This window comes from Pristis pectinata, chromosome 10 (genome assembly GCF_009764475.1).
Source record: "Pristis pectinata isolate sPriPec2 chromosome 10, sPriPec2.1.pri, whole genome shotgun sequence".
Taxonomy (NCBI): domain Eukaryota; kingdom Metazoa; phylum Chordata; class Chondrichthyes; order Rhinopristiformes; family Pristidae; genus Pristis; species Pristis pectinata.
In genome coordinates, this window is record NC_067414.1 from 53,330,088 (window position 1) to 53,343,895 (window position 13,808).

Consider the following 13,808-nt stretch of genomic DNA (forward strand, 5'->3'; position numbering starts at 1 on the left):
CTATTTTTTTTAATAAGCCTATAGCACTCGCATCCAGTAACTTGTTTGTTCCCCCCCCCCCATTCATTTCACAATCCCATTGTAAAACAGGAGTCTGAGTCATTGTAACAATGACCCTACATCAGCTTACAAGCTATTTGATAAGTTGAACTAAGTCTTTTAAAGATTTAAATTTTTAGGTTACTTATTATTTTACTAATGCAAATTAATACCTGGTGCTTTAAATAAACATAGAACAGCACAGAACAGGCCTTTTGGCCCACAATGTTGTGCCGACGTAGCTAATCCCTCCTACCTACAGGATGCCCATATCCCTCCATTTTCCTCTCATTCGTGTGCCCATCCAAGCCCCTCTTAAAAGCCCCCAAAAATAATGCATTAATTTTTTGATAATTATTAGTATAAAATAATATTTACTTTTAAAATTAATTTACATCTATTTAAATAAATTTAAATGTCTCCAATAATCAGACCTATTTAACCACTTTTAAAAACCATTTGATGGCCCTCAAGCCGTCAAGGTATTCTGGGGTAGGTCCTCAGGATCTGTTGTCTGACGTCTATTTGATACACAGAGCTGCACTCCCTCTCTGGATGCCCGTCGTGTGCAGAGAATCAGTTTGTCCAGGCCTCCATGCCCAATAAAAGCTAATGTGGGTGGGCAGGGACTGTCAGTAGAAATCTGGGCAGTGGGCCCAATATTTTCCTTGCCAATTTTTTTTCAATATTTGTGTTCCAATTTCCTGAAAGTATTGGCTGCTTGATAAGAAAAAGTTCTTCAGTGCTGCACTCTGTTTATATCATTGTGAAAAGAACTTTGCACAGGTATAAACATAGATCTTAAGTATCTGCTTACCACATACCCTCAAGGTTGAGGTTTGACAGTTAAGTCCAGGAGCAAAGTAGTAATGAATTCTGGTCTATTCTTATCCAGGAAACACATACTTATTTTTAGTAGGCATCGACAAATAACTTTCAAAGTTAGATTATTTCCCATCCTTAATGAGATCAGCTACCTTAATAATCAAAGCTGGTATCTTTCTGCACAGTTACAGCTACTTACTGGATAAACTCAAAGTCAAGAGGGACATGAATTATTTAAATTTATTTAGCCTTTAGAAGGCCTTTCTTTTCCCCCAACTCTCTTACTAGCTAACTGAAATCTTCAAGTAAAAACTTCTATGACAAGGCCTTTATATCAAGCAGAGATGCCAAATTCAGGTTATTATATCAGTACTTGAACTGGTTTACAGTAAATTCTGACCCAACTACAATCATCACTAGCTTTTAAATTTTATGAGATATTGGTCATTGGAAAACATAATGGCACATGGATGTCCATCCTTAATATGAAAAATACATACCCAAGTACTTTCTAGATGTACACTAATTACAATGATACTTGTTAATTTTGTCATCCTTTCCTCACAGCACAAATTTTCCCTCTTTCACTGACAAAAAAATTTATTTGATTGTGATGGCAATGGATGAAGTTAAAAATCAGCTATGGGGGGGGGGCATGGAGAGATGGGGTTGGGAAGAGGGACACAGTTAATTTGGAGGTCATAAGCAGCAATCGTTTCTCCAGTTAATTTTATTGAATGAACTGCTAGCATTCCTCCATTTTTAAAAAGTAAATACGAGGGAATGAAATCTGTTCTGAAAGCATTAGATGCAAATTATTTTTCCCTTCAAATAAAATATCCCATTAGGTGACTATTCATTTGCACAGTCAGTTCCCACCAGACTGTGACTCGGTAGGAAAGGCTCTTATCTAAACCCATTCACTTTCACTGACTTAATGGTACAGCTGCATCCAGTTAAAAGCCCCCTTTCTCCGTGGGTTTTCATTCATGTCCTTTCTATGAACAGAACGAGAAGAGGGGAAAGAGGAGAGCTAAATAAACCCCATTTCATTTAAAGGTGAGGTGGACGGAGGTGACATTCAATAGAGAGTCAGAGACCACTATGTAGGGAACAAACAATGACACAAAGCAACCTACTGGGGTCAAGCACCATATCATCATTATCAGCACAACTTGGTGATAATTCCTCCATGTCCTCACTAATGACATGTTCTTCAGTACATGAAAACATGACAAAACTGAGCTGGGGTTAAGCTGGGTCAACCTGTCTTATTTCAACCTCACCCAAACTAGAAGGAGGCAAATAGCTGAATAAATGCCCAAGCAAATGGGCAAGTTGATGAGCTATAACCTTTTCCAGGCACTTACTTTTCTGCAGAACCAGCCCTGGCCTATAATTATTGCTAACCTTTGAGTGTCATGTTCCCTTTATAGCTTGAGGCAGATCAGCATTTTTAAACTAGCCCCAACAAAAATTATACTTTTCAGAGTTGTCATTACAGTGTGAAAAGTTATCATTATGAATAAATTTCAAACTGGGTGGGGAAAAGTTACTTCAGAACCCAGGTGCTGTTAAATTACTGTCATCTACTTTGCTCATCTGCTGAATGATGGCCTTTATAATATATCAGATACTACCCCTCTTTGTAGGCAATTTAAGATTCACTACAGGAACAGTAACAAGTTCAGTATACCTGCTGGTAGGACATACAGTCAAAAAAGATCCAGATTACAGTCAAATTTTGTTCAGTACTTCCCCAACACATGTAATAAAACATTTATCAAATCATCTTTCTTACCAAATTGAGTCTGCACAGGCAGAACAACAATCATAACTGACTGCAATTCCATAATAACCTAATCTGGTTGATTTTCAGACTTTACAATACCCACCTCTTTCACTGTTTTGTTTTCCCTGTAAGAGCAAGGCTACCTAACATAAAACAGTACAGCACAGGAACAGGCCCTTCAGCCCACAATGTTGTGCCGAACTAATTAAATTGGTAATCAAATGCCCAACTAAACTAACCCCTACTGCCAACTCAATGTCCATATCCCTCCATTTCCCGCATGTGCCTATCTAAGAGCCTCTTGAACACCTCTATCGTATTTGCCTCCACCACCACCCTTGGCAGCAAATTCCAGGCACCCACCACTCTGTGTAAAAGAACGTTCCCCCGCACATCTCCTCTGAACCTACCCCCTCTCACCTTAAATGCATGTCCTCCGGTATTAGACATTTCAACCCTGGGAAAGAGATAACAGCTGTCTACTCTATGACTTTCATAATCTTATAAACCTCTATCAGGTCTCCACTCAGCCTCCACTGCTCTAGAGAAAATAACCCAAGTTTGTCCAACCTCTCCTTACAGCACATGCCCTCTAATCCAGGCAGCATCCTGGCAAATCTCTTCTGCACCCTTTTCAAAGCCACCACATCCTTCCTATAATGGGGCGACCAGAATTAAATGCAATACTCTCGATATAGCCTAACTAGAGTTTTATAAAGCTGCAACATAACTTACTGACTCTTGAACTCAGTTCCTCGACTAATAAAGCCATGCATGCCATATGCCTTCTTTACCACCCTATCAACCTGTGTAGCCACTTTCAGGGAACCATGGACTTGGACCCCAAGGTTCCTCTGCACATCAACACTGTGGAAAACCTGGCCAGTAACAGTGTATTGTCCCTTTACATTTCAAACCTTTTAGATCACTGACAAAATAAAAATACAAATTTCACAGCAGACAACAGAATAACCTGCAAAAAATAAAGGACGAAATTCAAAATATAACTTTGATTTTTGCTAACATTTTAGCAGAACTTCCATGTTGGTAATGGCAGCTGACATAAGATATTCAGAAGATAGAAATGGACAGAAATTCATTTTTGAGGACAGAATCCCCACAGGAACAAAAACACACAAAATAATGTTTGTATCAGAATTGTTTGCATACTCTGCTTTGAAACTTGTGATCGCCAAGAATCCGATTTCCCCAACAGATCAGTATCTCTGAGGCACCCTTCAATTTTTCATCGAAGAATGTCATTTCTTGGGTTTTCTGCACCTCATACCAGAAATAAGTTGCAGCCACTCTGTTCTACCTCCCTGAATGCATCAGTTTCAGCATTTGGTGCTCTCTTCTGCTATATAGATAATATGATTGGAATTTGCAAATAAAGCTCTTTTCTTCTTGTTTGCAGTCTGTACTGAATTAAATCCTCTCATATTTCATAAACTAAACCACCATTGTACCAATCTACTGATGGACTCTTCAGCTACACTACTTGTCAAATAACCCTGAAAGGTTTGCAGAATTAAATTTGTTTGTGTGACATTTACCAGAAACGTTGCTGAATTGCTCATGGAATAAACTTCTTCAATTGGTTCACAATAAACATTGCTCGAGTAATTACTGAACAATGAAGAACTGCATTAACATTACTGAGTTCCAAAAGGTGAGGATCAATTACTCATTCCACCAAACTGGTAAAATATAATGGATCATCATAGTTCCACATCATGCTTTGCACTTGCCATTTCAAGAGCTCGGAACAAAGAAGTCCAAAGTAGAATGGATTCAGAATACCTACAGCCAGAAAATGACTTAATTTGAAAACATAACCTTTAGAGTGAAATTGGTCATTTCATGGCTGTTGTAAGAACAGCAGTAACAGAAGCCTGATAATATTATTGTGCACTGTCCCTGGAGTGGAAAATGATACCCAAGAAGATGGCAGGATATGGGAAAATAAATAATCACTCCAACTGGCCCTCATAGGAATTAAGGACTTCAGCAAAAAAAATGATACAGCCATTAACTGCATAGAGGATTCACAGTGGCACAGCTCCTTGAGCCACTGCCTCACAGCACCAGCAATGCAGGTTTAATCCTGACCAGCAGCATCATCTGTGTGGAGTTTGCAGAGTCTTCCATAGGTTTCCTCCAGTTTCATCCCACATCCCAAAGAGATGAGAGTTGGAACATTAATTGGCCTCTGTAAACTGCCCCTAATGTGTATGTGAGTATTACAGACTCTGGGTGGAATTGATGGGAATGTGGGAAGAATAAAAGAAGGGATAAATGCAAGTAAATGGGCACTTGATTTTCAGCAGGCACTCAGTGGGCCTAAGGGTCTGTTTCCATGCTGTACAATTCTGTGGCACATTCTTTCATCTATGACCTATCCAGTAATATGGAAGCCAATGATACATCCATTCTCTTACCCAGCTAATATCTGAGAGTGGAGATCAGATCTGTATTAATGTATTATTTAGTCGTGGAATACATTCACAAACACCTGTGATTTGTTGCAAATTGAGTTCTCAAATGGATGCCAAAATTAAGGATGTTAAAATCTGAAACTGCAACAAAACCTCAAAAGGGAAAGAAAAATGTACAAGATTTAAGTAATTTTTAAAGATTGAAAATTATTGTACTGGTGAATGAATTTGTAAGATCGTTGGCGGTAAAAAACACATCTTTAGGTTAAAACACATGGGATTGAGGACAATAAATAAGCATGCATGCATTGGGAGTTAGCTATCTGATAAAAAAAAGTGTAGGAATAATTAGGTTCTTCTCATGCTGGCAGACTGTGATTTGTGGTGGGGTACTATACAGAACAGTGCTTGTCCCCCAACCGTTCACATCTATATCAACAACTTAGCCAAGGGGTCCAATTGTAATATTTCCAAATTTACTGTGGGGATAAAATAAAGTGCAATGCGAACACTACAGAGGATGCAAGGAGGCTTTAAGGAAAACTATACAAGCTAACTGAGTGAGCAACAACATGGCAAATGGAACACCGTATGGAAAAATATGAAATTATCCACTTCAACAGAAGAAACAAAATGCTAAACTAGCAAGAGACTGAGAAACATTGATGTTCAAAAAAATCTAAGTGTCCTTATATGTGGATCACTAAAAACTAACGTGTAGGTGCAGCACACAATTAGGGAGACATTTAGTATGATGGCTTTTATTGCAAGAGGATATGATTGCAAGTCTAAAGATGTTTTACTACAGTTATGCAGAACATTAGTGAGATCACATCATGAATATTCTGTACAATTTTGATCTCCTTACTTAAAGGAAGATATACTTCCCAAAGAGACAGTGCAGCAAAGATTCACCAGACTGGTTCCTGGGATGGATGGTCTGTCATATGAGGAGAGATTGAGTAGGATATGCTTTATTTACAGGAGTTCAGAAGAATGACGGCTGAAATCATTGAAATGTACATAATTCTTAGCTTTACATAGTAGATATGTAACCAGGGAGACAGGAACTAGGGGTCACTATCTCAAAATAAGGCATAAGCTATTTAGTAGTGAAATTATAAGTTTCTTCACTCAGAGGATGGAGAATTTTTGGAATCCTCTACTCCTAAGGCCTGTGGAGACTCAGAGATTAATTGCATTCAAAACAGAGATTGCTAGATTTCTGGATATTAAATGAATCAAGGGACATGGTATTTGAGGTAGAAGATCAACCATTATCTTGTTGAATGACAGAGCAAGCCCAAGAAACCAAATGGTCCTTTTTCCTATGATATGTAATAGAAGCAAATAAAATAAATCAAAGTCTTTTTTTCATAAAAATGGTTATAAAATAGGATTCAAGAAGACATTGAATCACTTACAATATGACAAACAGTAAATTATTTTGAAGAAAATATTGAACTATTTGAGGAAAGAATAGGGACATGGGATTATGCAAGAATATTGACTACTTAATACAACCCTCTCCCTTGGTTCCAGATTCCAACCAGAAAAAAATGGCCTCTAGTTCTTCTCTCTCAATTAGCTCTCATAATTCTAAATTTCAGACAATATGTATATTTCTACTTAATGGGCCAATTGAGAAGTTGTGTGGATTTCATCAACGTGAAACTGGAACATTAGAATAAATTATTCAGCCCCTGGAACTATCTATAGGAAAATGTTATCCCTTTACATTCTAGCCCTCTAGATACAAAATGTAGGTGCTGTCTTTTCACCGCTGACCATAATACCTCAGCCATTCTAACTTCTTCAATCCACAATGAAAAGATTGACACTTACATTAAACTCATAAAACTCCTGTCAAGAATGACTCAACAAACTCATTGGAGCCCATGTCCCATTCAGAATCAGATTATCAGTCTTACATGACGTGAAATTTCTTTAAACAAGCAGCAACAGTAATGTCTTCAAATTGGCTGTGGAACAATTCATAATTTATATGTATTACTTTCAGTTAGTTTTTGTGTAATCTGTTAAATATATTTGCCAGTTCTTTGTTGTGTGATTATGTTCCATTAACTTTAAATATAATTGACGTTTGCAAACTTGTGTTAAATATTCACAGCTTTTAGGTGATAGAATATAAATTCCTAAATTTGCCTATTACAACAATTATAATTGCTTTATTAATTTCAGGTTCATGGAGTTAAAGAGTTCATAAGAAGGCAAGAACATCAAAAATAGGAGCAGGAATATGCCATTCAGCCTTCATGCCCGCAGCACCATCCATTAAGAACTTTTAACTAGGTTGAACAACACTAACCCTATTATTCCCTCAATATCTAAGTATCTATCAATCTTACTTATGGAAAATGAGTTCTCTGTCCCTTCTCTGAGCATCTAACTTTTCTAGTTGGATACAAGACAAGCTAACCAAAGATACATCAAAACTGCTGTGCCCTTCATAGGAAACACACCTCAACCTTCAATTTTAGAACAGTATCACCCCCTACTGCACCAATGAGTTTTCCTGTTTTCTACAGCAAATGTCCCTAATTCTTTGGGCTGCCCAAATTCAAATGGCTTCTTACAGTCAGTAGGAGGCTGGAGACACTGAGATTGCAAGTGCTGGGAAGGCTTTCGTTTAAAGCGGGATTCAAATCCACGTTCCTATGGTTTCAGGGCACTTTTGCCGAGTTCCTGATATTTCCTTTACTGGCAACGGTTGTGCTATATTTACAGTGAACACTTATGGCACGTTTCCCCTTGTCTACCAACCAAGAAGATGAGTGCACAACTTGCATTTTTTTCTAAAATCAATATCAAAGTCTGTTTGATGACCATACAAAACCGGTGATTCCCCTCGATAATCACTTGAAAAGAGCTTGTCAAACAAATTGACTTTATTATGGGCTGATTAAAGGCAACGGCGATTTTGGCTGTAAACACTCGCGCACAACTGAAGTGGTCAGCTGGAATAAACATACAAAGCCAATTAGCAGATAGGTGACAATGAATGGTTTATAATGCTCGAAATTCAACAAATGCATCCTCACTCCGCTCTGCACAACACACCAAAAGGTCCGCAAAGCATGAAAGGGAACTAATGGCAAACCTGACTAATGTCTTGCTGAAATCCTACATTGTCTTTTTTCCTAAACTCGATGTAATTCACGATCAATTGGCCAGCAGCTGGGCAAGGAGTGGAAGAGGGACGCAACCCCGGAATTTGATTTTACTGATTGAAAACACAAGGCGTTGCAGAAAGTTTGCCCTTCTGAGGTTAGCGCGTGATTTCTGACGAGGAAATGATCCCAGAGTTCTTCGTTACACCTTTGGTTTAAAGATCAACGAGTTAAAGTCATTCAAAACATAATGTTATTCGCGATTATGACACATGGTGATTCCAGTGAGCTCCTTAACAACGCTTTAACGAGACTGCTAAAACAAGTTTTGTAACTACATTACCCGCCACGGACCAGTAGGAGATAGTTTACCATCACGTCATAACCACATAACATAAATAAGGAATCTGCAGTTTACATCGTGCCTTCCACGATCTCAGAAAAAAAGACAAGGAAATTTTCTTGCAAAGTTGGACTTTAACCTTCTAATTCCGAATAAACGCAGCTGAATTACATTTAAATTTATCCAGAAAATAGTGGCCGTTGATAGCAATCAGTATGTTGTTTAAAAAGATGCAACTTCAACCCCTTTCCCCGTTTTTCTGGTTTCAGGGGTCACATGTATAGTCTTCAAATTTTCTAAACCCTCAATTGCTCCGTGTAAATCGCTAATAAAACAACTTAACCAGTATGTTTTCCCAATGTGTGACGTCCAGCGTTAAAACTATATACTCGCTAGGAACAAGACATTTCAACTAACATCTGTCTTAATATTTGAAGGGGGAGTAGTTAATTTTCATTTCGTATTTCAAGCATAACTTCCAGGCTTTGTTAGACCATCTTGCAGAACAGTTTAAACTGACAAAAAAAATCTCTGCTCACATAAAATCTTCCGTGCAGGCGAAAGGAATATTTGTTTTCTTTTACAATAAGTACATAAAACTCACCACCTCCCTCCTCCCACCCCCCCCCCCCCCCCCCCAATCGATATATCCATCACCTACCGGAAAAGTCCGAAGAAGTTTTGGCAAAACTACTCATCCAAACCAGACTCATCACACTAAGCAAAATCACATCCAAACGTAAGCAACGCGCATCTGGGTGAAACATCCTTGGATCATTCGGGATTTGTTTTACACGCTCAAGCTCCTTCCCTTCCTCAATTATTCATTCCGGAAAGTCACATTTCGAGGCTGATATTTCACTGTGGTGCCAGCTAGTCCCATTGCTGGAAAACAGATCGACACTGACTGCTGGGGGCGTTTAGGGAAAGTGAAGGGCGAGCAGCGCAACTTAGTGACTTAGGGCGAAATTGACAGGCTCCCACCTGAGACAGCAGTTTCCCGCCAGGTCCTAACGCCCCTCTCTTCACACCTATGCCAAATAAGCAACTGGATACCTTACTGATTTCATTTTCTAAATTCTCTTACACCATATTTTAATCACATTCTACCGTTTTGCCAGTTTCTTGTTCGTAGATTTACCATTATAGCATAGTATGGAGGCTCCAATGCACAGAATCGTAAGAGGCTGCAGAGAGTTGTAGACTCAGCCAGCTCCATCACGGGCACAACCCTCCCCACCATCGAGGGTAGCTTCAAGAGGCAATGCCTCAAGAAAGCAGCGTCCATCACTAAGGGAGGAGGTACAGGAGCCTGAAGACCCACATGCAACGATTCAGGAACATCTTCTTCTCCTCTGCCATCAGATTTCTGAATGGTCCATGAACACTACTTCATTATTCCCTTCTTTGCAATATTTATTTATTTTGTAATTTATAGTAATCACGTCTTTGCACTGTACTGCTACCATAAAACAACAAATTTCACGACATGTAAGTCAGTGATAATAAACCTTATTCTGATTCTGTATATATTGTTTTGGTTTTTTGAAGGTTCATATAACTGCATAACAATAATAATAATCATGAGTCTGTAAAGTGATTTCCAAATGCGTATCCGTTCACTCATGTATCCATTCATACATACTTGCATAACATTCTGTTCATGCTAGTGACATTAGGTTGTGCTAGGCTATTGGCATCACAATTTCAATGTGTGCAGGAAGAATGTTACATTGGGGATAATCAGCTTTGTGGTTTACAGCACTTGATTTTCAGTGTTGTCCAACCCAGTTGATGTGAGAATGACTGGACAGCATTCCCAAGCACCAAATGGTTACATATATATGATTATGCCACAGGAAAACAGAAGTGTTAGGCTGCTCTGGTAGGTTGGCCTGAACGTTCTCCAACAGTCAGCAGTGAATGATATGCACCACTGGTGGCCCTGAACAAAACCACAAATGATATCCTCTGTGATTATAGATGTAAAGCAGTATCCCTCACCTTTTTTGACTACTCTGTAATTATATATCTGATCCTCCTCCAAAATTTTTCCCCCATTGTCCTACTGATTGGAAAGGCCTCCCTTTATTTTTACCATCAGCAACCAGCTGCAGCAATAGCTTCTCCAATTGCCTGTGGAATGTTACCTGCAGCCCCTACCCCTAACTTCCTCTTTTAGATGCTGGTTCTTGATGAAATAATCCATATGTGGAGGTTGACGACTCCAGATCTATTACTCCAAGCTTTTCACTTGTCTGTTCTAATATCGCTATATGTGACTGACCGACGATGCTTTTTCCTGACTACACTCCTGTTAGGCAGCTTAATATGTGTTTACATAAAGGACACAGCACAAATGGAAGCTTTGTTACTCTGTCGACCTCCCATTCCTCAGTCAGCCAAAAGCAGAGCTCATCTAAAACTCTGTTCATATGCTAACTTATTCCAAGTACTATTCTGCCAATATACATGAGTCAATATTCGAGGGCTCGACTCGCGAGGATACAATGCTAGACCTTCTCTTAGGGAACGAGGCAGGGCAAGTAACTGAAGTGACAGTCAGGGAGCACTTTGGCTCTAGTGACCATAATTCTATTAGTTTTAAGAGAGTGATGAAAAAGGATAGGACAGGTCCACAGGGTAGGGTCCTAAACTGGAGCAGGGCTAATTTTGGGGGAATCAGGTGGGATCCAGCAGAGGTCAATTGGGTCAGCCTGTCTGAAGGGAAAGGAACAGATAGCAAGTGGGAGGCTTTTAAGAGTGTGATATCAAGAGTCCAAGAGCAGCATGTTTCTGTTAGGGTGAAGGGTAAACCTGGCAAGTTTAGGGAATCTTGGCTGATGAGATTATTGAGGCTTTGGTCAAGAAAAACAAGGAAGCGTGCATTGGGTTTAGGAGGTCAGGGTCGAGTGAATCCCTTGATAACTATAAAAAAGAATACTCTTAAGAGGGAAATCAGGAGGGCAAAGAGAGGGTATGAGGTGGATCTGGCAGGTAAGGTTAAGTAAAATTCCAAAAGGTTCTATAGCTATATTAAGAGTAAAAGGGTGGCTAGGGAGAGAGTAGGTCCCCTTAGAGATCAGCAGGGCCGCCTATGTCTTGAGCCACAGGAGATGGGTGGGATTTTTAACAAATATTTTTCCTCTGAGTTTACTAAGGAGAAAATCATGGTTGCTCAAGCGATAAGGGAAACAAGTGGAGATGTTTTGGAGGACATTCATATTATCAGGGACGAGGTGTTTGCAGCCTTACAGCCTGTTAAGGTGGATAAATCCCCAGGGACTGACTGAGTGCATCCTTGGACTTCGTGTGAGGCTAAAGAAGAAATTGCAGAGGCCCCTACAGAGATATTTGCTTCATTGTTAGCCACTGGTGAAGTTCCCAAAGACTGGAAGGTGGCTAATGTTGTTCTGTTGTTTAAGAAGGGTCACAAGGATAAGCCAGGGAACTACAGGCCAGACAGCCTGACATCAGTAGTGGGGAAGTACTGGAGGGAATTCTGAAAGACAGAATCTAACAACATTTGGATAGACAGAGTCTGATTAAGAGGAGTCAGCATGGTTTTGTGGGTGGAAAGTTGTGCTTGATGAACCTTTCAGAGTTTTTTTGAAGAGGTAACCAAAAGAGTAGATGAGGGAAGAGCAGTGGATGTTGTCTGTTGGAACTTTAGCAATGCCTTCGACAAGGTCCCGCATGGTAGGCTAGTCTGGAAGGTTAGGTCTCATGGAATCCAGGGAGAGCTATTTAGGTGGATTCAAAATTGGCTTGGAGGTAGGAAGCAGAGGGTGGTTGAAGGTTCTTTCTCAGAATGGAGACTGATGACTGAATGGATCTTTCTCAGAATGGTGGCACCTGTGCCACAGGGGTTGGTGTTGGGACCCTTGTTATTCTTATTTATATAAATGATTTGGGTGCGAATGCACAAGGCTTGATCAGTAAGTTTGCAGATGACACAAAATTAGGAGGTGTTGTTGATAGTGAAGAAGTTTATAGTAGATTGCAGGGGGATCTTGATCAGTTAGGGAAGTGGGCCAAGGAGTGGCAAATGGATTTCAATACAGACGAGTGTGAGGTGATGCATTTTGGAAAGTCAAACCAGCGTAGGACTTGTACTTTGAATGGTAGGGCACTAGGGAGTGTAATGGAACAGAGGGACCCAGGAGTACAAGTGCATAGTTCATTGAAAGCGGCGCCATAGTTAAACAGGGTTGTGAAAAAGGCACTTAGCATGCTGGCCTTCATCAGTCAGGGCAATGAGTATAACAGTTGGAACATTATGCTGCAGTTGTATAAGTCATTGGTGAGGCCGCACTTGGAATACTGTGTACAGTTTTGGTCACTCTGTTATCGGAAAGATGTGGTTAAAATGGAAAGACTGCAGAAAAGATTTACGAGGATGTTGCCAGGACTAGAGGGCATGAGTTATAGGGAGAGGTTGGTGAGGCTAGGCCTTTATTCCCTGGAATGTAAGAGAATGAGGGGCGATCTTATAGAAATGTTTAAAATTATGAGAGGCATAGATAAGATGGATAGTCGCAGTCCTTTCCCCAGGGTAGGGGAGTCCAAAACTAGGGGCCACAGATTTAGGGTGAGAGGGAAAAGATTTAAAAGGGACCTGAGGGGCAACTTTTTCACATAGAGGGTGGTGAGTATATGGAACGAGAGGCCAGAGGAAGTGGATGAGGCAGGTACAATAGTATCATTTGAGAAGCACTTGGATAGGTACATGGAGGGGCAGGGCTTAGAGGGATATGGGCCAAATGCAGGAAATTGGGACTAGCTGGGTGGGCATCGTGGTCAGCATGGACTTTTTGGGTTGAAAGGCCTGTATCCGTGCTGTATTGTTCCATGACTCTATCTCCTGCACCTAGCCCACTGCCTGGAGCTTCCACCCAGAGCAGCCACATCCATGTGCAGTTTTTCCACACGTGGGAGGGCTGAGCAAATTGATTCTCTGCACCCAACTGCCATCCAGCAGAATGAAATGGACTCCAGATGTCAAAGGCCCTAAAAAAACATTTAAGTAGACATAAGCAATAAAAGAAGGAATTAAAATGCACTAAAATACAAATCATTAAAACATTAAAATAAAGCCAAGAAGTTACCTGGTTTGTGAATCCACAAATCAATGGGTTCCTGTTGGTGTGCCAGCCCTCCCCAATATAAAACTGCGAGGCCTATTGTGAAGAGTATCTGCATCCTCTCTTCAGCAAGTACTGCTCCACTATTGGACTCAA

At 40.1% G+C, this 13,808-nt stretch overlaps 1 protein-coding gene across 1 annotated transcript in view; it reads right to left on the reverse strand.

Annotated features, from left to right (window-relative positions):
* LOC127575132 (protein eva-1 homolog A-like) overlaps nucleotides 1-9,449 on the reverse strand; it is a 257,064-nt gene extending 247,615 nt beyond the window's left edge. The window contains exon 1 of the mRNA XM_052024810.1: nucleotides 9,230-9,449. Within this exon, the coding sequence (XP_051880770.1) occupies nucleotides 9,230-9,335 (106 nt within the window). The 5' untranslated portion in view covers nucleotides 9,336-9,449. The remainder of the gene's footprint in view (nucleotides 1-9,229) is intronic.
* Between the last annotated feature and the right edge of the window lie 4,359 nt (nucleotides 9,450-13,808).